Source organism: Entelurus aequoreus, linkage group LG03, assembly GCF_033978785.1.
Source record: "Entelurus aequoreus isolate RoL-2023_Sb linkage group LG03, RoL_Eaeq_v1.1, whole genome shotgun sequence".
Lineage (NCBI taxonomy): Eukaryota > Metazoa > Chordata > Actinopteri > Syngnathiformes > Syngnathidae > Entelurus > Entelurus aequoreus.
The window spans coordinates 9,789,251-9,817,089 of record NC_084733.1 but is presented as its reverse complement, the minus strand read 5'-3'; the positions used below and the strand labels follow the sequence as shown (position 1 = coordinate 9,817,089).

Genomic DNA, 27,839 nt, shown 5'->3' with positions numbered 1-27,839 from the left:
GCTCGCTTGTCCGTGTTAATAGGCTTATCTTGCTCATTCGGTTTGAAGCAGAAACATTCCCACAAGGGGACATTTGTCTTTGCAATCATCTTTTTTTCTTCTAATTTTTGATTCCGTGCGGTGATTCTCACTCGTGAGTCGTGACCAGCGGGGCTCTGTTGCTTTTGGAACCTATCAATTCTGCCCTCACTCCCAGAGACAAAAATTGTGGATGACTGACAGGAGGGTTCACTCCCTTCAATGAATACTACTGTTAAACAAACACGCTCAGGTTGCGCCCTGTTTGAAAGCAAAAGACAAAGACAACAAACACACACGAACATGGCAATGTATCAATGCTGACAAACTAATCAAGTTAATTTTCATTTATCTTTCGATTAATTCACTTATTGATTATCGGCCCATGCCTAATCAGCTCTGTGTTGTGGATCAATAAAGTTTGTCTAAGGCTAAGTCTAAGTGTTGTAAAGCTGTATTAGAGGATGCTTTTATTATCCATCCATCCATTTTCTTCCGTTTATCCGAGGTCGGGTCGCGGGGGCAGCAGCCTAAGCAGAGAAGCCCAAACTTCCCTCTCCCCAGCCACTTCGTCCAGCTCCTCCCGGGGGATCCCGAGGCGTTCCCAGGCCAGCCGGGAGACATAGTCTTCCCAACGTGTCCTGGGTCTTCCCCATGGTTTCCTGCCGGTCGGGCGTGCCCTAAACACCTCCCTAGGGAGGCGTTCGGGTGGCATCCTGAGCTGATGCCCGAACCACCTCATCTGGCTCCTCTCGATGTGGAGGAGCAGCGGCTTTAGTTTGAGCTCCTCCCGGATGACAGAGCTTCTCACCCTATCTCTAAAGGAGAGACCCGCCGTCCGGCGGAGGAAACTCATTTCGGCCGCTTGTACCCGTGATCTTGTCCTTTCGATCATAACCCAAAGCTCATGACCATAAGTGAGGATGGGAACGTAGATCGACCGGTAAATTGAGAGCTTTGCCTTCCGGCTCAGCTCCTTCTTCATCACAACGGATCGATACAGCGTCCGCATTACTGAAGACGCCGCACCGATCCGCCTGTCAATCTCACGATCCACTCTTCCCTCACTCGTGAACAAGACTCCTAGGTACTTGAACTCCTCCACTTGGGGCAAGATCTCCTCCTCAACCTGGAGATGGAGAACCATGGACTCTGACTTGGAGGTGCTGATTCTCATCCCAGTCGCTTCACACTCGGCTGCGAACCAATCCAGTGAGAGCTGAAGATCCTGGCCAGATGAAGCCATCAGGACCCATCATCTGCAAAAAGCAGAGACCTAATCCTGCAGCTACCAAACCGGAACCAATCAACGCCCTGACTGCGCCTAGAAATTCTGTCCATAAAAGTTATGAACAGAATCGGTGACAAAGGGCAGCCTTGGCGGAGTCCAACCCTCACTGGAAACGGGTCCGACTTACTGCCGGCAATGCGGACCAAGCTCTGACACTGATCATACAGGGAGCGGACCGCCACAATCAGACAGCCCGATACCCCATACTCTATGAGCACTCCCCACAGGACTTCCCGGGGGACACGGTCGAATGCCTTCTCCAAGTCCACAAAGCAAATGTAGACTGGTTGGGCAAACTCCCATGCACCCTTTAAGGACCCTGCCGAGAGTATAGAGCTGGTCACTGTTCCTCCTGTAACCGAGGTTCGACTATCCGGCGTAGCCTCCTCTCCAGTACACCTGAATAGACCTTACCGGGAAGGCTGAGGAGTGTGATCCCACGATAGTTTGAACACACCCTCCAGTTCCCCTTCTTAAAGAGAGGAACCACCACCCCAGTCTGCCAATCCAGAGGATCTCATCCACCCCCGGGGCCTTGCCACCGAGGCGCTTTTTAACTACCTCAGCAACCTCAGCCCCAGAAATAGGAGAGCCCACCACAGATTCCCCAGGCACTGCTTCCTCATAGGAAGATGTGTTGGTGGGATTGAGGAGGTCTTCGAAGTATTCCCTCCACCGATTCACAACATCCGCAGTCGAGGTCAGCAGAACACCATCCTCACCATACACAGTGTTGACAGTGCACTGCTCCCCCCCTGAGGCGACGGATGGTGGACCAGAATCGCTTCGAAGCCGTCCAGAAGTCGTTTTCCATGGCTTCCCCAAACTCCTCCCATATCAGAGTTTTTGCCTCTGCGACCGCTGAAGCCGCACTTCGCTTGGCCTGTCGGTACCTGTCCGCTGCCTCTGGAGTCCCAAGAGCCAAAAGGACCCGATAGGACTCTTTCTTCAGCTTGACTGTATCCCTCACCGCTGGTGTCCACCAGCGGGTTCTAAGATTACCAACATAACAGGCACCAACCACCTTGCGGCCACAACTCCAATCAGCCGCCTCGACAATAGAGGCAAGGAACATGGTCCACTCGGACTCAATGTCCAGCACCTCCCTCGTGACATGTTCAAAGTTCTTCCGGAGGTGGGAATTGAAACTCTTTCTGACAGGAGACTCTGCGAGGCGTTCCTAGCAGACCCCCACAATGCGTTTCAGCCTGCCAGGTCTGTCCGGCATACTCCCCCACCATCGGAGCCAGCTCACCACCAGGTGGTGATCGGTAGAAAGCTCTGCCCTTCTCTTCACCCGAGTGTCCAAAACATGAGGCCGCAAAGCCGATGACACAATTACAAAGTCAATCATGGAACTGCGGCCGAGGGTGTCCTGGTGCCAAGTGCACATATGGACACCCTTATGTTTGAACATTTTGTTTGTTATGGACAATCCGTGATGAGCACAAAAGTCCAATAACAAAGCACCACTTGGGTTCAGATCCGGCGGCCATTCTTCCCAATCACGCCTCTCCAGGTTTCACTGTCGTTGCCAACATGAGCATTGAAGTCCCCCAGCAGAACAAGGGAATCACCCGAGGGAGCACTCTCCAGTACTCCCTCAAGGGAATCCAAAAAGAGTGGGTACTCTGAGCTGCTGTTTGGTGCGTAAGCACAAACAACGGTCAGGACCCGTCCCCCAACCCGAAAGCGGAGGCAAGCTACCCTCTCGTCTACTGGGTTAAAGTCCAACGTGCAGGCTTTGAGCCGGGGGAGCAAGAAGGATTGCCACCCCAGCCCGTCGCCTCTCATTGCAGGCAACGCCAGAGTGGAAGAGAGTCCAGCCCCTCTCGAGAGAACAGGTTCCAGAGCCTTGCTGTGCGTCGAAGTGAGTCCAACTATATCTAGCCGGAACTTCTCCACCTCGCGCACCAGCTCAGGCTCCTTCCCTCCCAGCGAGGTGACAATCCACGTCCCAAGAGCTTGCTTATGTAGCCGAGGATCTGACCGCCAAGTGCCCTGCCTTCGGCTTCCGTCCAGCTCACACTGCACCTGACCTCTATGACACCTCCCATGAGTGGTGAGCTCATTGGAGGGGGGACCCAAGTTGCCTCTTCGGGCTGAGTCCGGCCGGGCCCCATGGGGACAGGCGCTCACCATAGTGCCCCACCTCTGGGCCTGGCTCCAAAGGGGAGCCCCGGTGACCCGCGTATGGGCGAGGGAAATCTAGGTCCTCGATTTGTACTTTTCATAAAGGTCTTTGAGCTGCTCTTTGTCTGATCCCTCACTTAGGACCTGTTTGTCTTGGGAGACCCTACCAGGGGGCATAGAAGCCCCCGGACAACATAGCTCCTAGGATCATTGGGACACGCAAACTCCTCTACCACGATGGCAGCTTAGAAAGGAGATGCTTTTATTATGTAATTGTTAATAAAATAACATTTCCTGTATTTAAAATACAATGTCTATGAGGTTCATAACAACAATATTGTATGTAAAACAGGCATGTATGGAATATGCTACAAAGCATGATTCTGGAATACACCAACATTATGAATTGGCTTTTCAAGGAATTTGAATTCCGCTTCCTTCAGTTTGAATTTGAATTGCATTTATACTTCCTGTTTGCAACCTCAATTCAAATTTGTAGGAGCCAGAAATTTTGGATGCATTCTCAATTTAATTCCGAATTTTGCACAAACAAATTTTATATGTGTGTGTCTAACCTTCACATTTCAGCCCCTGCCGAACGAGACCCCACAGCATCTCCCCGCAGTAGTCACAGAAGGTGGGGGCCTTGTAGGAGTGGACATAGAGGGCGTGGGGTCGAATCTGGAAGTCTTCAACTGTGGCTTGGGCTAGAAACAATAGTCAAATTATAAAACCAAACTAGAAAAGTAAAGTAATCCAAAACTTGGCCAAGCAAATTGAAGGCTGAAAAGAAAATAGAAAAATGCCATGGTGGGTAGAGGGAAATGAGAAAATAAGGAAATAATTATCACATTCTTTGTCCAACTATGTCAAACAATTGTCATATAAAAACAGTAGCACATAACAGTTTTGATAGGAGCTCATATGTTTTGTTAATGTAAATGAGCATTAAAAGTTCAAAGGGAAGGATTCCTCTGCAATGCCCAAACTACTACAGTAGAGGGCATTATATCTGTGCTGACATTAAGTTAATAATGAGAAAGTCAATACCCAGTTCTATAATTATATCCTATTAGCCTATTATTTATAATCCAGAGAAGCAATAGATTTGTCTCTCTTCCTGTTTTCTATTTTCTCACTCGGTGGTTTGTGGGTCAAACACTGAGATCATTGTTGGAAGTAAGAGTTGTTTAGTCAAGTGAATGTGTGATTCACTAAAATGAGAAGATGTGTAAGATTGTGAGGTAACAGCTTCCAAACATGTACATACATCCAGAGTTTATTTTCTGTCTAAGGCTGCATTAGCATTATGTTTTTTTTGTGTAGGCAGTAGTTTGGAGTTTGGGGGGGGGGGGGGGGGGGGGGGGGGTTTAGTGTTTTCTGAGAACAAGAAAAAAACATTGGCAGTAATTGTAATATTACATTTTAAACAACCGACATACTCATCTTTTTATGTCAAGACAAAGAACTGAGTGACAAATATGCCACTGGATTTTCTTCCACAATCCTAAAACATTTGTTTACTCAACAGGCTTCAACGTTCTTAAGCCTTGTATGCTAGACCATTTTACATGTATCTCAAATTGACTCGTCAGCATTATAAATAGCATTTGACATCTATTTTTTTGATATTCAATAATAAAACAAAATCGCCACCTATTTTTCTATGAAGAAAATACATGGCTAGAAATTATTAAAATTATGAGAAATTGTTTATTTGTTGCTGTCAGTCTTCTTTGGAAGTCATCCCCTAACTGACTGATAGACCCAAACCAAGAGGTAAATACAGTAAAGGAGAGCAAGGCTGTAAATAATGTACTAGGTGGTGCATAAGTCATCTCTTGGCTATTATTTTACTTTAAGATTAGAGCAAAAATTGGATTTACAAGCCAGCTTCAAATCACTCCTCCACCCCTACATAACATAATGAATGTCACAGTGAACCTTGTCAGATTCGACCAAAACATCCAGTGTCTCACTCACGAGTCACAAGCCAAAGTATCATAAAGGCAGCCAATGGCGTTAAAATGGATTCTAAACGACAGACGTTCACCCATTAAAAAATGGAGAAGCTGCTAATAGTGTGTTTGACAGAAAAGCCACTTGCAGGAGCTACAACAGAAAAGTAAAAGCATATGTTTTTATTATATTTAGGGATGTCCCTATTAACATTTTTGAGATCCAATCCAATTTCAAGTCTGGATCCGATACTTTGACAATATATTATAGAACTGAAAACATAACCTTTTTGGTGTAGGTAAGAAAGTCTGTGTTCTGCAAAGCAAAGCACACGACTTTCATCTTGGGCGTTTAAAAAACGACACAGCCAGCCGGTCAGGTTCCGCAGGGACAGAAATCACTAAAGAAAACTGTACATCGCGGGAAATACAAGTAAACTGTAAAACTTCTTGATGACTCCTTAATCCATCCATCTATTTTCCACCGCTTGTTCTCTTGATGTCGCGTAGGGATGGAGCCTATTGAGCTGCGCTCGGGCGCAAGGCAGCACCCTAGACACGTCGGCACCTTCTAAACCGTCACCTCCTAAACCGTCACCCAGGAAAAATGTTTGAAACCAGCGAAGCCAAACGTCGGTTTGTGTAGTATTTACAATATTAAAAATGAAATTGTTAGTTAACTTTTTTTTTACAAACAGCATATTCCATCTAGACTGATAGAAACATGTTCACTGTGGAGGACACTGCTTGTCAGAAAGTAAAAGTTGAAAGACACTAAAGTGAACATTACTGTTTTACACTGGATGTTTACATTGTCACATTAAAGACACTCAACTGTAAGTTTGTTTTGAAATTTGCTGGAAACACTGGATGTTCCTGCACAAATATTTGCACTTAAAAATACAAATATGTAGTAATAAATATGATTAAAACATTTCAGCATTATGTTTGTGTTCAATTACAGTAAATGTGTTTATCCTAAACATTCCTGCCACTTAATTATACATACTATGGCATTTTTAAGTCTTTTTTTGGGGGGGGGGGGGGGGGGGGCACAATAATATCATACCGTGGCCTTAATGCCGTGATCGTATCGTGAGATTTTAATACTGTTACATTCCTTGGGCTTGAAAAGGTTGGTGACCACTGATTTAGATGAACCAGGAAGCAGACACACAGAGAAAGCCTCCTGGACTAAGACTGTTGCAAAAAATCAACGCAAGGAGCTGTTTGTGTCTAGTTATGCCCTTTGCTGAGCTTTGATGTTTTTTTTGAAAGACCGAGATTGAATTTCAACCGTGAGGGTTCAGTGGCGAACCAATCCCAGGAACAAGACAAGTGGACAGGACGGGACCGCAGTGTGGAGAGCTGCAGCATCAGCCCTGAGGACATCAAACTTCAAATTCCCTCAAAGTGACACAGATAAGAACACAACAAAAACAAGGAGAAAACTCTATCCTAGTAGTAGTAGGTTTTATACAAGTGTGCGCACACACACAACATTTAAAATAACTGTAATTGTATCATTTTATTTTCTGTATGTCATGAGTGTTTTGTTGCCAGTTGTAGTAAGGCAATACATGTTCAACTGTTATTCTTCCATAACTCTTTTTTGTGACTCTTTTCGGGAGTCATTCCTTCAAAAATAAGAGTATCCAACACTACGAACCTAGGACGATTGTAATGTGTCATTAGGTTGGTTTACTGAGTAACACTAAAGGCGCTACGTAAACAGTAACAAAAACAACCAAAAAAGGGTTTTGTAATAAAAGAACAAGAAAAAGAAAAATATAGATCTAACCACTTTAATGTCATTTATTTACTGATATTATATATAATATATGATAGGTATCTTTTTTATTGACTTGTGTATCGATCACCCCTACTGCAAACCTTTTGACTAGAGATTCCACTGTATACTGATTGCAACCTGGTGATTTACCAAAAGACCCATAATAGTCATGAGTTACTTTTTGAGTACTGGCTTTAAACTATGACATACGGCTGGGCGATGTGGACCAAAACTCATATCCCGATATATTTTGGCTGAATCCCGATATTCGATATTAATATCGCAATATTTTTTCCGTAAAGTAAATTTAGACAAAGTCAAACCCAAATACAGTCGTGGTCAAAAGTTTACATACACTTGTGAAGAACATAATGTCATGGCTGTCTTGAGTTTCCAATCATTTCTACAACTCTTATTTTTTTGTGATAGAGTGATTGGAGCACATACTTGTTGGTCACAAAAAAACATTCATGAAGTTTGGTTCTTTTATGAATTTATTATGGGTCTACTGAAAATGTGACCAAATCTGCTGGGTTAAAAGTATACATACAGCAATGTTAATATTTGGTTACATGTCCCTTGGCCAGTTTCACTGCAATAAGGCGCTTTTGGTAGCCATCAACAAGCTTCTGGCAAGCTTCTGGTTGACTTTTTGACCACTCCTCTTGACAAAATTGGTGCAGTTCAGTTTAATGTGTTGGTTTTCTGACATGGACTTGTTTCTTCAGCATTGTCAACACTTTTAAGTCAGGACTTTGAGAAGGCCATTCTAAAACCTTAATTCTAGCCTGATTTAGCCATTCCTTTACCACTTTTGACGTGTTTGTTTTGACAGCGCCCAAGACCCAACCTCCGGGTTGATGATTTTAGGTTGTCCTGAAGAATTTGGAGGTAAACCTTTTTCATTGTCCCATTTACTCTCTGTAAAGCACCAGTTTCATTGGCAGAAAAACAGGCCTAGAGCATAATACTACCACCACCATGCTTGACGGTAGGAATTGGTGTTCCTGGAATTAAAGGCTTTTTAATTGTTTTATTTAAACGGGGATAGCAGATCCATTCTATGTGTCATACTTGATCATTTCGCGATATCAATCAATCAATCAATGTTTATTTATATAGCCCTAAATCACAAGTGTCTCAAAGGGCTGCACAAGCCACAACGACATCCTCAGTACAGAGCCCACATACGGGCAAGGAAAAACTCACCCCAGTGGGACGTCGATGTGAATGACTATGAGAAACCTTGGAGAGGACCGCATATGTGGGTAACCCCCCCGCCCCCCTTTAGGGGAGACCGAAAGCAATGGATGTCGAGTGGGTCTGACATAATATTGTGAAAGTCCAGTCCACAGTGGATCCAACACATCAGCACATCAGCGAGAGTCCAGTCCATAGTGGGGCCAGCAGGAAACCGTCCCGAGCGGAGACGGGTCAGCAGCGCAGAGATGTCCCCAACCGATGCACAGGCTAGCGGTCCACTCCGGGTCGCAACTCTGGACAGCCAGCACTTCATCCATGGCCACCGGGCCTGTGCAACTCTCCCTCCCCAAGGGAGAGGGGAGCAGAGGAGAGAAGAAAAGAAACGGCAGATCAACTGGTCTAAAAAGGGAGTCTATTTAAAGGCTAGAGTATACAAATGAGTTTTAAGATGGGACTTAAACGCTTTGACTGAGGTAGCATCTCTAACTGTTACCGGGAGGGCATTCCAGAGTACTGGAGCCCGAATAGAAAACGCTCTATAGCCTGCAGACTTTTTTTGGGCTCTGGGAATCACTAATAAGCCGGAGTTCTTTGAACGCAGATTTCTTGCCGGGACATATGGTACAATACAATCGGCAAGATAGGCTGGAGCTAGACCGTGTAGTATTTTATACGTAAGTAGTAAAACTTTAAGTCACATCTTAAGTGCACAGGAAGCCAGTGCAGGTGAGCCAGTATAGGCGTAATATGATCAAACTTTCTTGTTTTTGTCAAAAGTCTAGCAGCCGCATTTTGTACCAACTGTAATCTTTTAATGCTAGACATAGGGAGACCCGAAAATAATACGTTACAGTAATCGAGACGAGACGTAACGAACGCATGAATAATGATCTCAGCGTCGCTAGTGGAAAAAATGGAACAAATTTTTGCGATATTACGGAGATGAAAGAAGGCCGTTTTAGTAACACTCTTAATGTGTGACTCAAACGAGAGAGTTGGGTCGAATATAATACCCAGATTCTTTACCGAGTCGCCTTGTGTAATTGTTTGGTTGTCAAATGTTAAGGTGGTATTATTAAATAGATGTCGGTGTCTAGCAGGACCGATAATCAGCATTTCCGTTTTCTTAGCGTTGAGTTGCAAAAAGTTAGCGGACATCCATTGTTTAATTTCATTAAGACACGCCTCCAGCTGACTACAATCCGGCGTGTTGGTCAGCTTTAGGGGCATGTAGAGTTGGGCGTCATCAGCATAACAGTGAAAGCTAACACCGTATTTGCGTATGATGTCACCTAGCGGCAGCATGTAAATACTAAAGAGTGCAGGGCCAAGAACCGAACCCTGGGGAACTCCACACGTTACCTTGACATAGGATGAGGTCACATTGTTATGGGAGACGCACTGCATCCTGTCAGTAAGATAAGAGTTAATATTGCCATATTTTTGCTGAAAGGATTTAGTAGAGAACAACGACGATAAAGATCGCAACTTTTGGTATCTGATAAAAAAAAAGCCTTGCCCCTACCGGAAGTAGCGTGACGTAGTCAATTGAACAGCTCCTCACATTTTCCTATTGTTTACAATGCAGCTAGAGCGATTCGGACCGAGAAAGCGACGATTACCCCATTAATTTGAGCGAGGATGAAAGATTCGTGGATGAGGAACGTTAGAGTGAATGACTGGAATGCAGTGCAAGACATATCTTTTTTCGCTCTGACCGTAACTTAGGTACAAGCTGGCTCATTGGATTCCACACTCTCTCCTTTTTCTATTGTGGATCACGGATTTGTATTTTAAACCACCTCGGTTACTATATCCTCTTTAAAATGAGAGTCGAGAACGCGAAATGGACATTCACAGTGACTTTTATCTCCACGACAATACATGGACGAAACACTTAAGCTACGGAGCTAACGTGATAGCATCGTGCTTAACTGCATATAGAAACAAAATAAATAAATCCCTGACTGGAAGGATAGACAAAAGATCAACAATACTATTAAACCAGGGACATGTAAATACACGGTTAATGCTTTCCAGCCTGCCGAAGGTTAACAATGCTGTTGCTAACGACGCCATTGAAGCTAACTTAGCTATGGAGCTAACGTGATAGCATCAGTCTCAAATGCAGATAGAAACAAAATAAATAAACCCCTGACTGGAAGGATAGACAGAAAATCAACAATAATATTAAACCAAGAACATGTAAATACACGGTTAATGCTTTCCAGCTTGGCGAAGCTTAAAAATGCTGTTGCTAACGACGCCATTGAAGCTAACTTAGTATGACGGGACCTCACAGAGCTATGATAAAAACATTAGCGCTCCACCTACGCCAGCCAGCCCTCATCTGCTCATCAACACCCGTGCTCACCTGCGTTCCAGCGATCGACGGAAGGAATAAGAACTTCACCACGATCATCCGTGCGGTCGGTGGCTTGCGTCGGCTAGCGCGTCTGCTATCGGAGTCAAAGTCTTTATGGTTGTGTTGCTGTAGTCCGCCGCTAATACACCAATCCCACCTACAACTTTCTTCTTTGCAGTCTTCATTGTTCATTAAACAAATTGCAAAAGATTCACCAACACAGATGTCCATAATACTGTGGAATTATGAGATGAAAACAGAGCTATTTTGTATTGGATTCAATGGGGTACCGATACTTCTGTTTCACTGGCTACGTCACGCGCATACATCATCATCCAAAGGCGTTTTCAACCGGAAGTTTAGCGGGAAATTTAAAATTGCACTTTATAAGTTAACCCGGCCGTATTGGCATGTGCTGCAATGTTAAGATTTCATCATTGATATATAAACTATCAGACTGCGTGGTCGGTAGTAGTGGGTTTCAGTAGGCCTTTAAAGGCCTCACCTTTTCTCCTCCAAACACATTGCTGGGTATTGTGGCCAAACAGCTCAATTTTCTTTTCATCTAACCACAGAACTTTCCTCCAAATGGTCTTATCTTTGTCCATGTGATGTCAGATGAAACACAAATTGATCTGTTTGGCCACAATACCCAGCCTTCCCAAAGTCTTGACTTAAACATGTGACCAATGCTGAAGAAACAAGTCCATGTCAGAAAACCAACACATTTAGCTGAACTGCACCAATTGTGTCAAGAGGAGTGGTCAAAAACTAAACCAGAAGCTTGCCAAAAGCTTGTGGATGGCTACCAAAAGCGCCTTATTGCAGTGAAACTTGCCAAGGGACATGTAACCAAATATTAACATTGCTGTATGTATACTTTTGACCCAGCAGATTTGGTCACATTTTCAGTAGACCCATAATAAATTCATAAAAGAAACCAAACTTCATTAATGTTTTTTTGTGACCAACAAGTATGTGCTCTATCACAAAAAAAAAAGAGTTAAGAGAAATAAGAGAAATTATTGGAAACTCAAGACAGCCATGACATTATGTTCTTTACAAGTGTATGTACACTTTTGACCACGACTGTATGTGTGTCAAGTTGTTTTATTTAAACAAATACTTAACATTTCTGGAAATGTAAAAGTTTCATTCATAGATAAATGCACGTAAAAATGTTAAAAAGCCTTGAAATTTTATATAATAATAATAAAGTATAATCTTCATTAAAACAAACCTTTAACTATGATGAAATACTCAGCTATTTTACCTAAAACACAAAAGAAAAAAATATAAAATAAAGTCCCTGGTTTAAGAGGACATTTTAAACATCAGCATCAACTTGATAACAATTCAACAATAGTTTTTTTAGCTCAACATTTTTTGAAAGACCCTTTTTCCCCCTAAAAATTTTAGCCAGGAACACCAAGCTGCCAACTGCAGGATGCTGTGTGGCAGCTGACAATATTGCCACTCCAGTTAAACACCCTCTCAGATTTTGTGTACACATTTGTTGTGGCAAAGTAGTTTAACTGGGAATCTCATATAACTATTTCGGGCAGCTTTTTAAATCTGTTTTTGTCCTGCCGTTGCAACTAGGAACATATCTATTTACACAAAGTTTATATTTTGGCAGAAATGTCTTCTCCATTGTTTTCAAGTACAGAATGACTAGATTGCAACTCGCTACGCTGCTGTCCTGAACGTGTGTTGCCCTGAGTGATGCCGAGGCTTGAGTCAAACGGACCCGATTGCAGCCAACAATATTGCTGAGGAAAATGTTTTTATTGAGAGCAAAATCCAGAAAAAAGCAGGATCGGGAAGACACCGGGAAAATAATGGAGTTTGTGTCAAGTGAGCGCAGCTCCTACCACGCCACACACACGTGTGTGGAGGAGGAGGCGGGACAGCACCCAGCGCAGACAGAATGAGCAGAGACTTCCGCATCAAAACATTAATGATTACATATATTGGTATGGCGGTATCGTCTCAAATACATACCTCTTTCTAATAAATACCAGTATAATTCGTAATAGCGGTATACCGCCCAGCCCTACTGTGACATACACCCTGATGCAGTACAATTATCTCTGAGGACTCACTATCAATGTTTCTGATTCAAAAGCAAATTGGCTGACGGGGGATATTTGCAGTCTGCATTTTTGAGGTGAAAGATAATAAAGAAACCCAAGTAGGGCATGTTGTCATGTTGCAAGAGAAACAGACAAAATGAAGGGCATTTCCACACACTTCTGCAAAACAGCTTCTTAACACTCACAGTATTTCTTAAAATGTGTTGTGCTAATTGACAACAAGTTGTTTTGTAATCGCTTCTCTCATCTGTTTGCTTTGAGGCACAGTGTTTCCATTCAGAAGCCACAAGTTCCAATTGAAGAAAAATATATTTATAACAAATTGAGTATTTATAAATAACATTAAACTTAGTATAAATTTCAAATTGCCAGTGATTGTGAATAAAGAGCTTGTGAAAATCGGTGGGAAGAGACAAGAGTGAAAAACAGAACAAAGGGACAATCGGTTAAGCCGAACCACAAACCTCATGGGCCCACATGGCCTTTGCAGTGTGTGTTGTGACCAGGGCCGGCCTGCATATGTGAGCATGTTTACATACCACTACTACAATCACTTATTGGAGGAAAAACAAACCCTCTTCTTTTGAGCATGGAGCCAAGAAAAAGCCACTTGTGCCTCTTTCTTGCAATGAAAGATACTCTCCCAAAGCCACAGCATTCAACTTGAAACTGACGGATGGTGACAAGAAACAAATTATTGGGCGGAGAGATTCATGTTCTCAGAAGCTTGAGAACATGGATTCACTGTGTCTATCATGCAAAACTCCTTGCATGAAGGTCACTATTGCATTTTATGTGACATAAAAAAGTCGACTACGGCTTTCACCTGGATATTGATTTGATAAGGTTGAAAACTGTGGGCTCGAGTGGGAAAAAAGCAACAAAGACTGTCACAAAGAGCACGTAAAACAAACACAAACAGTGAGAAACAAAAAGAAGGAAGTTATCCAGTCTGCATTCCTTAGCCCTGATGCCTGAAGTATCTTCAGATCCTGAACCTATACAATTGCACCCAGCCTAAAGCCCTGCAAACAATACTGTGGGATCTGAAGAAAGGGTAGAGAATTCGGCACAGGTGGTGTCAGGAGTTTCCAGATCCAGACAGATGGACAGCTTCGAGAAAAACACATTTTAATTCATTTGTTATCCCAACATTTACACAGGAAGCTGATGTATTCAATATTGGCTGTAAGTATCACCAAAACACATGAATAGCTGACTTAAAAGGGAATCATCTCATGGAAAATTTTGATAAGGGAATTCTAAAAAGCTCAACTCAAAATGTAGGAAAGAGTGTCAGTTGATTCACTGGTAGTCATTCAGTGACAATGAAAAAACCCATCATAATCACAATGTTTCACTCAGCACAAAGAAGTCTCAGTGGGAGCAACTGACCCAGTGTGCAGTGTTGTTAAACATGACACAACAGGCGGGCAGGTGTGTCAGTGATAACTGGGATCAAAAACTGGTACCCCAATGTTCTATTGATTTCAAACATCAGTATACCAGTAATTAGTTTAAAAAGTTTATTGTACTAATGTTTATGTTAAATACTACGGTCTGTCGAACAGTGTTTTAGCAATTTGGTAACTTCCTTGCAGGGTGTCTGTTGGTAGCTAGCCTATACACTATGTGTATTCCATTTGCTTTGTGTTTTGGCCACTCTGTAAAAACTACAGATGTCCCGATCCCGATCATGTAACAGGACAGAGGACCGAGAAGCCAAACAAAAGGGTCAGTTTGTCCTTAACTACGGTTCAGGTCTAAAAGGTGCAGCCTTGTAAGGATGGTACTGTAACACTAACCAATACTAACTAAACAAGCATCCTAAATGTGTTTCACTGTGTTTAATTTAGTTACTTGCTAAAAAACACTTTCAGTTACATATTCAACAATAACATTGTCAAAGTATCAAATGGACACCCGAACTGGATCTGATCTGAAGCAAAAAAAAAAGTTGGATTAAAGGCCAAAAATGCTGACCGGGACATCCCTATTAATAACAGTTATTGGACAGTGCACACACACATTTAGGGTTATAGTTTCACAACAGCATACATACCGGAAAGCACCACCTCAATGAGGTCTCCCTCGTGGATGTCTTCCGCGGAGGTCAGCTTCTGCAGAATGTTTTCATCATTTAGGTCATGGCGAAACAGCAAGATCTTGTCGTACATGCCAAAGAAGCCACACTCTGGGAACTGGAGGGGGAGACGAGTCAGTATGAGATACTTGTAAAATCCTACAGTATATGTGATACAAAACAGAAAATGTGCATCTTAACGGTCAGCATTGCTCTGTGGTAAGTTCAACTCTAGAACATTTTTAGGAGAGTGAGATTTGAAAAGGACAAAGATGTACTGATTATCAGCCCTGACTTGTTTGGTCCTGTTTCGGTTGGTCGAGTCTAGACAGACCAACACAATCCAGTCATGAGTTCACCAGCGTGATGTAGTGTGATTTAAGAATGTGACTGAAAAAGACTGCAATGAGGAGGAGGTAAAAATCCAAAGCAAGTGGTGGAGGATCACAGCTCAGAAAGTGCAGCACCAGTCAATTATGAGTCACTTCCTGTACAGAGGGCAGCTTAGCTTCATGGAGCAGCTTTAAACAAATCATATAAACATATACGCAATAGTGAGCGGTACTACATTCATACATCTTAATCTTTTAAAGCTCATAAAAGAGTCTTGTTTCAAGGGCTACAGGAGAGGATGTTGTGTGATCCAACAAAGTATAACATAAATTCTGCCTGGCGGATAAAGCAGATCAAAACCAGATGGATGTTTGGATATATCCTGCATCAATGGTATTCAAGAGAGAATCCGGGCCACTAAAATTGTTTTGTGAGCCTCGTTTCAATGCCAAGCAGACCGGCACAGGGGGATCTAACAGCTGTTTCCCTGTGAACCAGGTCACACACAATGGGCCACCCATGACAATGCAATAGTCACCCTAAAAGGACAGGGCTGGCACTGCCTCTGCCAAAGCGGCACAGTAAGACACCTGCAGGCTTTTAGCTGCCAAGAAGCAGATACAAAGACGGATAGATTAATGGATATGGGAAATCATGAGTGTATCACATGACTTGCTGACACCAAATCTAGAGAGCTGAACTGTCAGAATGGACAACTTTTAACTCTGCATAAAAAACAGGACCCTGTTCAGGACCCTCTTTGGAGAATAAACTTCCGAAAGACTAGGCCCAAGCTGAACATTGTAGATCAACACCATCTATGTTCCAGCCAACACTTTTTGCAGGTACCAGTTAAATGGTGCAATCAATTGGTAAACCTCACACATTTTAGATAATTGTGAAGGTTTGACAAAATATTTTTGGGATATATGTGAGAAAGAAGTTTAGAACCATGGCTGGCTGGATGGATGGATGCATTTTGCTTTTAATTTATGAAGAAAAAACTACATTCCACAATTCCCATTCACAAAAGCCCACAACCTCAACCTGCTATTTGGCTTATAGCATCAACACTAAAGGTAGCGGTGAATAAATGTTGGAGGCGGGCATTTTTCCTGTGGTGGCTGCAGTGTCACCGAGAAGCATACTTGCCAACCCTCCCGAATTTTCCGGGAGACTCCCGAAATTCAGTGCCTCTCCAGAAAACCTCCCGGGACAAATATTCTCCCGAAAATCTCCTGATTTTCAGCCGGAGCTGGAGGCCACGCCCCCTCCAGCTCCATGCAGACCCGAGTGAGGACAGTCTGTTTTTACGTCCGCTTTCCCGCGATATAAACAGCGTGCCTGCCCAATCACGTTATAACATCTTAGAGAGTGCACAACTGCGCACACAACAAGGAGACGAATCAGAAGAACGAGGAAGATACAGCCATGGCGACGCCGACGACGAGTAAGATGAAGAAATACGCTTGTAAGTTCCAAAACGAATGGAAACACGAATTTCAGTTTATCCAGGACAGTTTGAAGGGGAAGGGGTACATTTGCCTGTAAATTTTGTAGAACAGACTTCTCCATTGAACATGGTGGCCGAACGGATATACTCAGTCATGAATGGTCAGCGAAGCACAAAGCGGCGGCAACGCAGCACCGGTCCCAGTCCAGTATTATGGGCCACCTCGCTAAATGGAGACCCGATGGTGTAACATATGCCGAGAAAAAGATGGCTATGCTGATAGCTGGAAGCAACATCCCGTTCTCATTTGCGGATGTCTACAACAAATCCGTGAAGGATATGTTCCCGGATTCAGAGATTGCTCGCCAGTACGCAAATGGCAGAACAAAGGCTACTCAAATAGTGAAAGGTAAGTGTTGTTGTTTTTTTAGTAAGAAAGCAGCAAGCACAGTACAGTTAGTAGAACAACTGTGTTTTCATTACTGTGTATTTAGTATGTAAGTAGTATCTAAGGCTGTGCTTCTGGCTGCAAAGCATTGCACTTTCAAGTACAACAATGAGTAGATGAGTGTTATGTGTGTGTATATGTGTAAATAAATGAACACTGAAATTCAAGTATTTATTTTATTTATATATATATATATATATATATATATATATATATATATATATATATATATATATATATATATATATATATATTAGGGGTGTGGGGAAAAATTGATTCGAATTTGAATCGCGATTCTCACGTTTTGCGATTCAGAATCGATTCTCCTTTTTAAAAAATCGATTATTATTTTTTTTACTTTTTTTTTTTAAATTAATCAATCCAACAAAAACAATAATAACAATGCAATCCAATTACAAAACCAAACAAGACCCAGCAACACTCAGAACTGCAATAAACAGAGCAATTGAGAGGAGACAAACACGACACAGAACTAGTGTTGGGTATCGAGTATCGATTGGAACCGGGACTAACTTTCCGATTCTCCCGGAATCGTTCAAAAGTTTAAATTTCGATTCCTAGTTTCGATACCCAGTCCGCCGACCGGAAAAAAAGAATAAGTCCGCCGACCGGAAGAAGAAGCCGCTGAACACCAACGAAGAAGCACCCACCGCCGGAAGTGTTAGCATAGCTGAGCCTATGTAGCCGAGCGAGTCAGTCAAGCATGGATAGCGGGCGTCGGCGGTCGAAAGTGTGGCTTTATTTTACTAAAAAAAATTAAATATCGGCGAAATATAACACGTGCGACAGGACTGTTTCGTGCTTAGGAGGGTGCACATCGAACATGATGAAGCACCTCCGAGTTCATGAAGTACAAATATATGCATGTCCCGTCTTCGACGCGCTGCGCCGACCGTCCTCCTCCTGCTGTCAGATCTCGCTTTCTCCTATTTATGCCTTCAAGCTTCTTCCACACCCAGCGAACGTGTATTTTCCACAGCAGGAGACACTATCTGTCCAGAACGCTCACGCATCCTGCCTGAGAAGGCGGATATGGTCATTTTCCTAAACAAGAACTGTCTCTGATTTTATACTGTACCTGCTGCTAATCTGGACTGGGATTTGCAAGTTGTTTCTTATTGTTTATTTGCTTTTCTGCACCAGGTTAGCCCATCAGTGGGAGCACGGTAACATGTTTAAGTACCTGCAGCATCATACACTTGTGTGTGTAAATGTGTTTTCATGAGGTTTCCTGCAGCATCATACACTTATGTGTAAATGTGTTTTCATGAGGTTTTCAAAAATAATGCTCTCTTGAGGAAAGTCTACCCCTGTGAAAATGTATTTATAATATTTATATTCAAGTTCATAGATTTGATATTTATATTCTAGTTGAAAACAGCCCTGTGAGGAATTTATAGTAAAGTTCATAAAAAGTTAATAGAATTAAAATTGATGGAGAATGTCAGACTATTTAATTCAGAAAGACTGTATGTAGGTTAGCTAGCTCATTTAAAATATCCAAAACTTTTTTTTGACCCTGCCTCTTAAAAGAATCGGAATCGAGAATAGTCAGGAATCGGAATCGGAATCAGAATCGTTCGAATTCAAACGATACCCAACCCTACACAGAACAAACCAAAAGTAGTGAAACAAAAATGTATATTATCAACAATAGTATCAATATTAGTTACAATTTCAACATAGCAGCGATTAAAAATCCCTCATTGACATTATCATTAGACATTTATAAAAATAAAAATAAAAGAACAATAGTGTCACAGTGGCTTACACTTGCATCCCATCTCCTAAGCTTGACAACACACTGTGTCCAATATTTTCACAAAGATAAAATAAGTCATATTTTTGGTTCATTTAATAGTTAAAAGCAAATTTACATTATTGCAATCAGTTGATAAAACATTGTCCTTTACAATTATAAAAGCTTTTTACAAAAATCTACTACTCTGCTTGGATGTCAGCAGAGTAGGGTAGATCTTGCTGAAATCCTATGTATTGAATGAATAGAGAATCGTTTTGAATCGGGAAAAAATCGTTTTTGAATCGAGAATCGTGTTGAATTGGAAAAAAAAAAATTGATTTTGAATCGAATCGTAACCCCAAGAATCGATATTGAATCGAATCGTGGGACACCCAAAGATTCACAGCCCTATATATTAGGGCTGCAACAACGAATCGATTAAATCGATTAAAATCGATTATAAAAGTAGTTGGCGATTAATTTAGTCATCGATTCGTTGGATCTATGCTATGCGCATGCGCAGAGGCAATATTATTTTTATATATATCTATTTTTTTTTTTTTTTTTTAAATATTTTTTTATAAACCTTTATTTATAAACTGCAACATGTACAAACAGCTGAGAAACAATAATCAAAATAAGTATGTTGCCAATATGCTGTTTTTTTTCAATAAAATACTGGAAAGGATAGAAATGTAGTTTGTCTCTTTTATCCGATTATTAATCGATGTATCGAAGTAATAATCGACAGATTAATCGATTATCAAATTAATCGTTAGTTGCAGCCCTAATATATACAGTATATATATATATGAAATACTTGACTTGGTGAATTCTAGCTGTAAATATACTACTCCCCTCTTAACCACGCCCCCCATCCCGAAATCGGAGGTTTCAAGGTTGGCAAGTTTGCCGAGAAGTTCTCACATGCCAGCTCTCTGATCCGCACTCACACACTCAAACACACAACATTGTCAGTGCAGCTGCCAGCTAGAGTCACCACCTCTTAACATTCGGTGCAAAAGTTTCCACAGAAAACACGTCTCACTCCACACCAGGAGCATCTGCAACGTGAGAGGGCCGAGGACAATTATTTTGTTCCATACCTCATTAACCTAAGTGAAAGACAGAGGTGCAAGAACAATAAATTAGCAAGTTTCGGACACATTCCGACATCACATACCTGCATGCATAAAGCAGCATGTCATTGAGGTCACATTCTTCTTCCTACCTGCATATAATATGCATGTGTAAAAAACACCTAGAACTTTAACTGTTGTCCGGTGCACATATGCGTTCTCATTCACTATCACTAACACCAACAAATGGCCTTAACACACATCTCTGGAGTCCATAGTGACTAAGCATGTCTTTTGTGATCTTCAAACGCAAATCCATTGAACGAAGTGGTAGCGACCACACACGCACACCAAAGACCCCGTAGCCAAGGAGCAGTGTGTGAGGTCCGAGAGTCAGCCTGGAAAGACGAGTGGAAAAGAGCTTTGCAGTAGAAGGCTTTGTTAAACTATATAATCTGCCATTGATATGCTAAATGCTGTTATGAGCAAAGAAAATCAGAGGCAGGAAAGTAGTAAAAAAAAAAGTCAAAATGGGGTGTGCGTGAGAGGGCAAAGAAGGGCAAATCTGATTACCAACACCAATTGAAACAGAAGGACAAACGAGCTACCTCTTGCATAAAAGGGGAATACATTACCATACAGTATTTGTTATTGTTGTTACCTAGATCTACTGCAGAAAAGCATATTTTGATTGTTGTGACAATTGCATAAAAGATAAGCGAGACGCGGTTGGACAATAAGTCCCTGATGAAAAAAGTGTTCTTGTTGGGATACAAAATAATTTCGGGTGCACAATAAATATCAACATATGGGCCGATATGACGAATTATGAATTGTGGTTCATACAGATACATCCGGTAACATAAAAAAACCCTAATGTAACCGATAAAAACATGAATTACTACTGTGCTTTAGACTCGTTAGGGCACACAAATCAAGCATTCCTTTTTTCGTGCTGTAAACGGCCTGTTGTGAATTTTCCCTGAGCTTAATGTAAACAAACATGGTGTCAAACCTGTGAGACTTTGTCACAGTTCCAAAGGTAGACATTTTCAGTGCTATTTGCACCATATGTTCTGAAAACATATCAAGATTCAACACATCAAACCGTATTAGTCACCTGAAATGCCAGATTTGATACGACAGTGTTAAATCAGTTAAATCTCGATTAAAAAAAGCATTAGATATCGATATGATATCTATGTATTGGCTTGAAAAAAAAAAAGCCTGCCTAGAAAAAATGCAAACAATTGTATAATTAAGCATTTGCATGTTAAAGCCTGTGCTATTAGTGATGGGTTGGAAAAAATTAATTGGTGTTAAGAGTGGTGTCTGACAGATGGCCATGTGATGGGGAAAAGTATGCTGCTTGATCTCGGGCTCCTCACACCTTATTTAGTCTGCAGGAAGTCCATTACATCTTGATGAGGCTTCCATTGAAAGTCTACTGTAACTGTTTACAATAGATTAATGTTTATGCTTAAATTCCTAATAATGTCATACAAAAAGCATCCGACAGAGTGAATTATTCCATTAATGTCCAAAAATGTGCTGTACTTTAAGTAAAAGTAATTTATTTTGTAAAAGGCCAACAATCGTGCATGTGGTGGCCTGGTGGTTCTCGGTTTGAATCTCGATTAAGACATCTGTGTGGAGTAGTTCACTCAGTACAGTGTTCTCTCGATTATCGCAGGGGTACGTTTCGTGTCATTGTGTATGTGCACGTGCGTGTACGTGTGTACGAGACAGCAGTGAGTGACAGCCTGAACGCCAGATGAGCAATTTTTATTCAATAGGATTAGTAATGTTTGGTGGTGGTGTTACAGTATATTTTTTTGGTTAGGAAACTAACTTTGAGCAAGTTGTAAACAATAATTTTATCCGTAGACTAAATCATCTATACATTTCCCAAACTTCTTTTGTGACCTATACAATATACTTAAAGGCCTACTGAAATGAAATGTTTTTATTTAAACGGGGATAGCAGATGCATTCTATGTGTCATACTTGATCATTTCGCGATATTGCCATATTTTTGCTGAAAGGATTTAGTATAGAACAACGACGATAAAGTTCGCAACTTTTGGTCTCTGATTTTAAAAAAAGCCTTGCCCCTACCGGAAGTAGCGTGACGTAGTCAGTTGTTCGCCTCCTCATATTTTCCTATTGTTTTCAATGCAGCTAGAGCGATTCGGACCGAGAAAGCGACGATTACCCCATTAATTTGAGCGAGGATGAAAGATTTGTGGATGATGAACGTTAGAGTGACGGACTAGAATGCAGTGCAAGACATATCTTTTTTCGCTCTGACCGTAACTTAGGTACAAGCTGGCTCATTGGATTCCACACTCTCTCCTTTTTCTATTGTGGATCACGGATTTGTATTTTAAACCACCTCAGATACTATATCCTCTTGAAAATGAGAGTCGAGAACGCGAAATGGACATAAACAGTGACTTTTATCTCCACAACAATACATCGGCGAAGCTCTTTAGCTACTGAGCTAACGTGATAGCATCTGGCTCAAATGCAGATAGAAACAAAATAAATAAATCCCTGACTGGAAGGATAGACAGAAGATCAACAATACTATTAAACCATGTACATGTAACTACACGGTTAATAATTCTCAGCCTGGCAAAGCTTAACAATGCTGTTGCTAACGACGCCATTGAAGCTAACTTAGAAACCGGACCTCACAGAGCTATGATAAAAACATTAGCGCTCCACCTACGCCAGCCAGCCCTCATCTGCTCATCAACACCCGTGCTCACCTGCGTTCCAGCGATCGACGGCGCGACGAAGGACTTCACCCGTTCATCCGTGCGGTTGGCGGCTAGCGTCGGCTAGCGTCGGCTAGAGCGTCTGCTATCCAAGTAAGTCCTCCTGGTTGTGTTGCTACAGCCAGCCGCTAATACACCGATCCCACCTACAACTTTCTCCATTGTTCATTAAACAAATTGCAAAAGATTCACCAACGCAGATGTCCAGAATACTGTGGAATTATGAGATGAAAACAGAGCTATTTTGTATTGTTTTCAATGGGGTACCAATACTTCTGTTTCACTGGCTACGTCACGCGCATACGTCATCATCCAAAGACATTTTCAACCGGAAGTTTAGCGGGAAATTTAAAATTGCACTTTATAAGTTAACCCGGCCGTATTGGCATGTGTTGCAATGTTAAGATTTCATCATTGATATATAAACTATCAGACTGTGTGGTCGGTAGTAGTGGGTTTCAGTAGGCCTTTAAAGTGATATACTGAAATAATTTGCTGTTCCTTTCGATTTTAGTAAATTTACTAGATTTTTTGCATGATCCAAGATGGTGGCACATACACACAGAGCGGCTCGGCACTTTCCGTATTTTTGTAGTCTTTTGTCTTTTGGTAGTCTTTTGTTTGTTTTTTGTGTGTTATACGTTTTTTATCTGCCGTAAATGCTCACTTACAGTATAGTCGAGCTGAACTACTCTGCTCGGGCAAACAGTACTGGTCATACACTACTGAAACACCAAACTCGCTGGACATTCCAACAGAAAACAGAGAACCTTCTTCATTCCACCTCTCAGACGGCGCAGACAACGGCGTCAGAAGAGGGGCAAGAGAGGTGGCCTGCGGGTTAGGCTAAGAGCTAACCCGCATTGACCAGCACTACAGAGTCTCTTCTTGTCCAACTGCCGGTCACTCGTCAACAAGATCGATAAAATAAGCCTAAAGATATTCTCTGACAAGACCTGCAGGTATGTGACAGTATTTACGGAGACTTGGCTGGACAACACGTCCGTTGTGTCCTTGGGCAAGACACTTCACCCTTTGCCTCTGATGGCTGCTGGTTAGCGCCTTGCATGGCAGCTCCCGCTATCAGTGTGTGAATATGTGTGTGTGAATGGGTAAATGTGGAAATACTGTCAAAGCGCTTTGAGTACCTTGAAGGTAGAAAAGCGCTATACAAGTATAACCCATTTATCATTTATTTATAACAACGTTCCCGACAATGCTATCGGGCTAACTGACTGCGCTGTTTACCGGGCCGACAGGACTGCATGCTCGAAGAGAGGTGGGGGCATGTGTGTGTACATAAACAACAAGTGGTGTACAGCCGTAGACATAACTGGGACTCACTGCTCACCTGACCTGGAATACTTAGCAGTGAAATGCAGGCCATTTTACTTACACAGGGAGTTTTTAGTCGTCCACTTTATAGCTGTCTACATCCCACCACACGCCAACGCGAAGCTGGCCATGGAGGAGCTGTATAGCCTTGTGAACATCCAGGTGATTGTGGCAGGGGACTTTATACATGTTGAGCTCAAAACAGTGCTGCCCAAGCTCCACAAGCATATAGACTTCCCCACAAGAGGAAGAAATATTTTGGACCAGGTGTACACAAACATCAAGGGGGCTTACAAAGCTGCAGCAGCCCCGCACCTGGGTCTGTCAGACCACATCTCACTGCTAATGACATTATCTTATGGATTAGTAGGTGGCAGAAGCAGACCCACCACAAAGACTGTACAGGTATGGAGTGAGGAGGCCACTGCAGCTCTGCAGCATTGTTTTGAGGTCACGGACTGAGATGTGTTTGCTGAAGGAGCTGACCCGGAAGGCTACACGGCTGCTGTGCTGGACTCCAGTAACTTCTGCACGGACGCAGCAGTACCGACCAAAACCAGCTAGGTGTCCCCAAACCAGAAGCCTTGGTTTAAAGAACAGTACTACTTAAAGACAGGGACACCGCCTACAAGTCAGGAAACCAGATGAACTACAGCACAGCCCGAAAGAACCTGACAAAAGGAATCAAAGACGCCAAACACAATTACAGACAACCATAGAGGGGGGCACTTTGAGAACGACGACTTCCGCAGCATGTGGAGAGGAATCAGGTCCCTGATTGACTACAAGAGCAACACCACACAGGTCAGTCAGGATAGAGATTTCCCAGACACACTGAACCCCTTATTTTCTCGCTTTGAGAAACACCATGGAGGAGCTAAGCCTGCTGGGAGGAAGCAGCCAGAGGAGCCGACACTTACCCTCCAGCAGCACCAGGTGAGATCCACCCTGAGAAGGATCAATACCACAAAGGCAGCGGGACCGGATGGGGTGACGGGCTGCCTACTGAAGTCCTGCGCTGACCAGCTGGCAGGGGTGTTCACCAACATCTTTAACCTTTCCCTACAGCAAGCCCCAGTCTCCACCTGCCTCAAATCCACAACCACTATTCCTGTCCATCAAACCTGCTGTTACATCACTTAATGACTACTGCCCAATTGCCCTCACCCTTATCATAATAAAGTGCTTTGAGAGGAGTGTCTTAGCACACATCAAAGACAGCATCCCTGCAGACCTACAGTAGATGAACACTAGTTTGCTTACCGGGCAAACAGATCTACAGAAAAGTGCAGTGGGGACCCACTCTCCAAACTTGAACTCCCCACCACACTGTGTACATGGATTATGGACTTCATGGAAACCTGACATCTGATACCATAATCCTGAGCACAGGCACACCGCAGGGCTGTGTGCTCAGTCCAGCCCTCTTCACACACTTCACCCACGATTTTGCCCCAATCTACTTCTCCAACACCACAGTGAAATTTGCACACAACACTGTGGTAGGCCTCATTGCTGTCAACAATCAGACATGTTACAGGCAGGAGGTCCAACACCTGGAGGAATGATGCCCAGACAACGACCTGCTTCTTAATACTACTAAAACAAAAGAGGTCATCATAAACTTCAGGAGGACCAGCACAACCCCCACTCCACATCTTAGGTGAGAGGTGGAGCAGACAGACTGTCAGGTTCCTTGGCAGTCACATCTCCAAAGATGACATGGGTACTGAAAACCTCCAACTGGTGAAAAAGGCCCAGCAAAGGATGTTCTTCCTGAGGAAGCTAAAGAAGGCGAGTCTGGCTCCTCGACTGCTCAGACAATTTTACAGGACCACCGTGGAAACCATCCTCTGCTAGGGCGGTACGGTGTGGTACAGCAGATGCACAGCAGAGAAAAGAAGAAATCTGTCCTGGGTGGTGAAGGCGGCACAGAAGATTGTGGGAGCTGAGCTCCCAGACTTAATCACTGTGCATACACATCCACTCCACACACAGACATACACTTGTCCAATACCCATTGTCCTACCCATCCATCCATCCATCCATCCATTTTCTACCGCTTATCCCTTTTGGGGTTGACCATACCCCCTAATCCTAACCTCATTCTGTTATCTCATTCGCTGCCACCGTGTGCTGACACCAGTGCAAAACACCGCAATGTGCAATAACACAGTTTGTTACAACTGCTACATCAAACCGCTCCATCATGTCATTATTTATTATTGTATACTCCCTACGACACTGTATACTTTACATTCATTATCTAGTTTTACTTAGTCTATTTTTAATCGTTTATTGTACACTGTTTATTAGGGTTGGGTATCGAGTATCGAGTGGAACCGGGACTAACTTTCCGATTCTCCCGGAATCGTTCAAAAGTTTAAATTTCGATTCCTATTTTCGATACCCAGTCCGCCGACCGGAAAAAAATATATGTCCGCCGAACCGGAAGAAGAAGCCGCTGAACACAAACGAAGAAGCGCCCACCGCCGGAAGTGTTAGCATAGCCGAGCGAGTCAGTCAAGCTCAAGCATGGATAGCGGGCGTCGGCGGTCGAGAGTGTGGCTTTACTTTACAAAAAAAAATGAAATAACCGCGAAATAACAGAGCTCCATGTCCATCAAGAAACGAGCGGAGAGAGAGCTGCAGATGTACCAGGACGTTCCACCGATACTTATGTCTGACGACCCTGCTGCATGGTGATGGTCCGGTGGAACCAACAAAAGACTTATCCTTTGCTGTCAGATCGCGCTTTCTCCTATTTATGCGTTCAAGCTTCTTCCACACCCAGCGAACGTGTATTTTCCACAGCAGGAGACACTATCTGTCCAGAACGCTCACGCATCCTGCCTGAGAAGGCGGATATGGTCATTTTCCTAAACAAGAACTGTCTCTGATTTTATACTGTACCTGCTGCTAATCTGGACTGGGATTTGCAAGTTGTTTCTTATTGTTTATTTGCTTTTCTGCACCAGGTTAGCCCATCAGTGGGAGCACGGTAACATTTTTAAGTACCTGCAGCATCATACACTTGTGTGTGTAAAGGTGTTTTCATGAGGTTTCCTGCAGCATCATACACTTATGTGTAAATGTGTTTTCATGAGGTTTCCTGCAGCATAATACACTTATGTGTAAATGTGTTTTCATGAGGTTTCCTGCAGCATCATACACTTATGTGTAAATGTGTTTTCATGAGGTTTTCAAAAATAAAGCTCTCTTGAGGAAAGTGTACCCCTGGGAAAATGTATTCATAATTTATAATATTTATATTCAAGTTCATAGATTTGATATTTATATTCTAGTTGAAAACAGCCCTGTGAGGAATTTATAGTAAAGTTCATTAAAAGTTAATAGAATTAAAATTGATGGAGAATGTCAGACTATTTCATTCAGAAAGACTGTAGGTTAGCTAGCTCATTTAAAATATCCTAAACTTTTTTTTGACCCTGCCTCTTAAAAGAATCGGAATCGAGAATAGTCAGGAATCGGAATCGAAACAAAGAATCGGAATCGGAATTGTTCGAATTCAAACGATACCCAACCCTACTGTTTATATTGTATTGTACTGTTTTAAGCTTTGTCTCGCTTGTCTTTTTAAGTGCCACCAAAATTTCGTTGTCGGAATACAATGACAAAAATAAAATCTTTGAATCTTTTGAATCTTTTTTTTTTTTAATACTGAAACACCTTTCTAACTTCCGTTT

General features: G+C 42.5%; 1 protein-coding gene across 1 annotated transcript in view; it reads right to left on the bottom strand.

The window, feature by feature from the left end:
• LOC133644618 (serine/threonine-protein kinase D3-like) overlaps positions 1-27,839 on the bottom strand; it is an 80,962-nt gene that overhangs the window by 15,140 nt on the left and 37,983 nt on the right. The window contains exons 3-4 of the mRNA XM_062039273.1: positions 14,919-15,057; positions 4,018-4,149 (exon numbers count right to left, since the gene is read on the bottom strand). Coding sequence (XP_061895257.1) covers positions 4,018-4,149; positions 14,919-15,057 — 271 coding nt within the window. The remainder of the gene's footprint in view (positions 1-4,017; positions 4,150-14,918; positions 15,058-27,839) is intronic.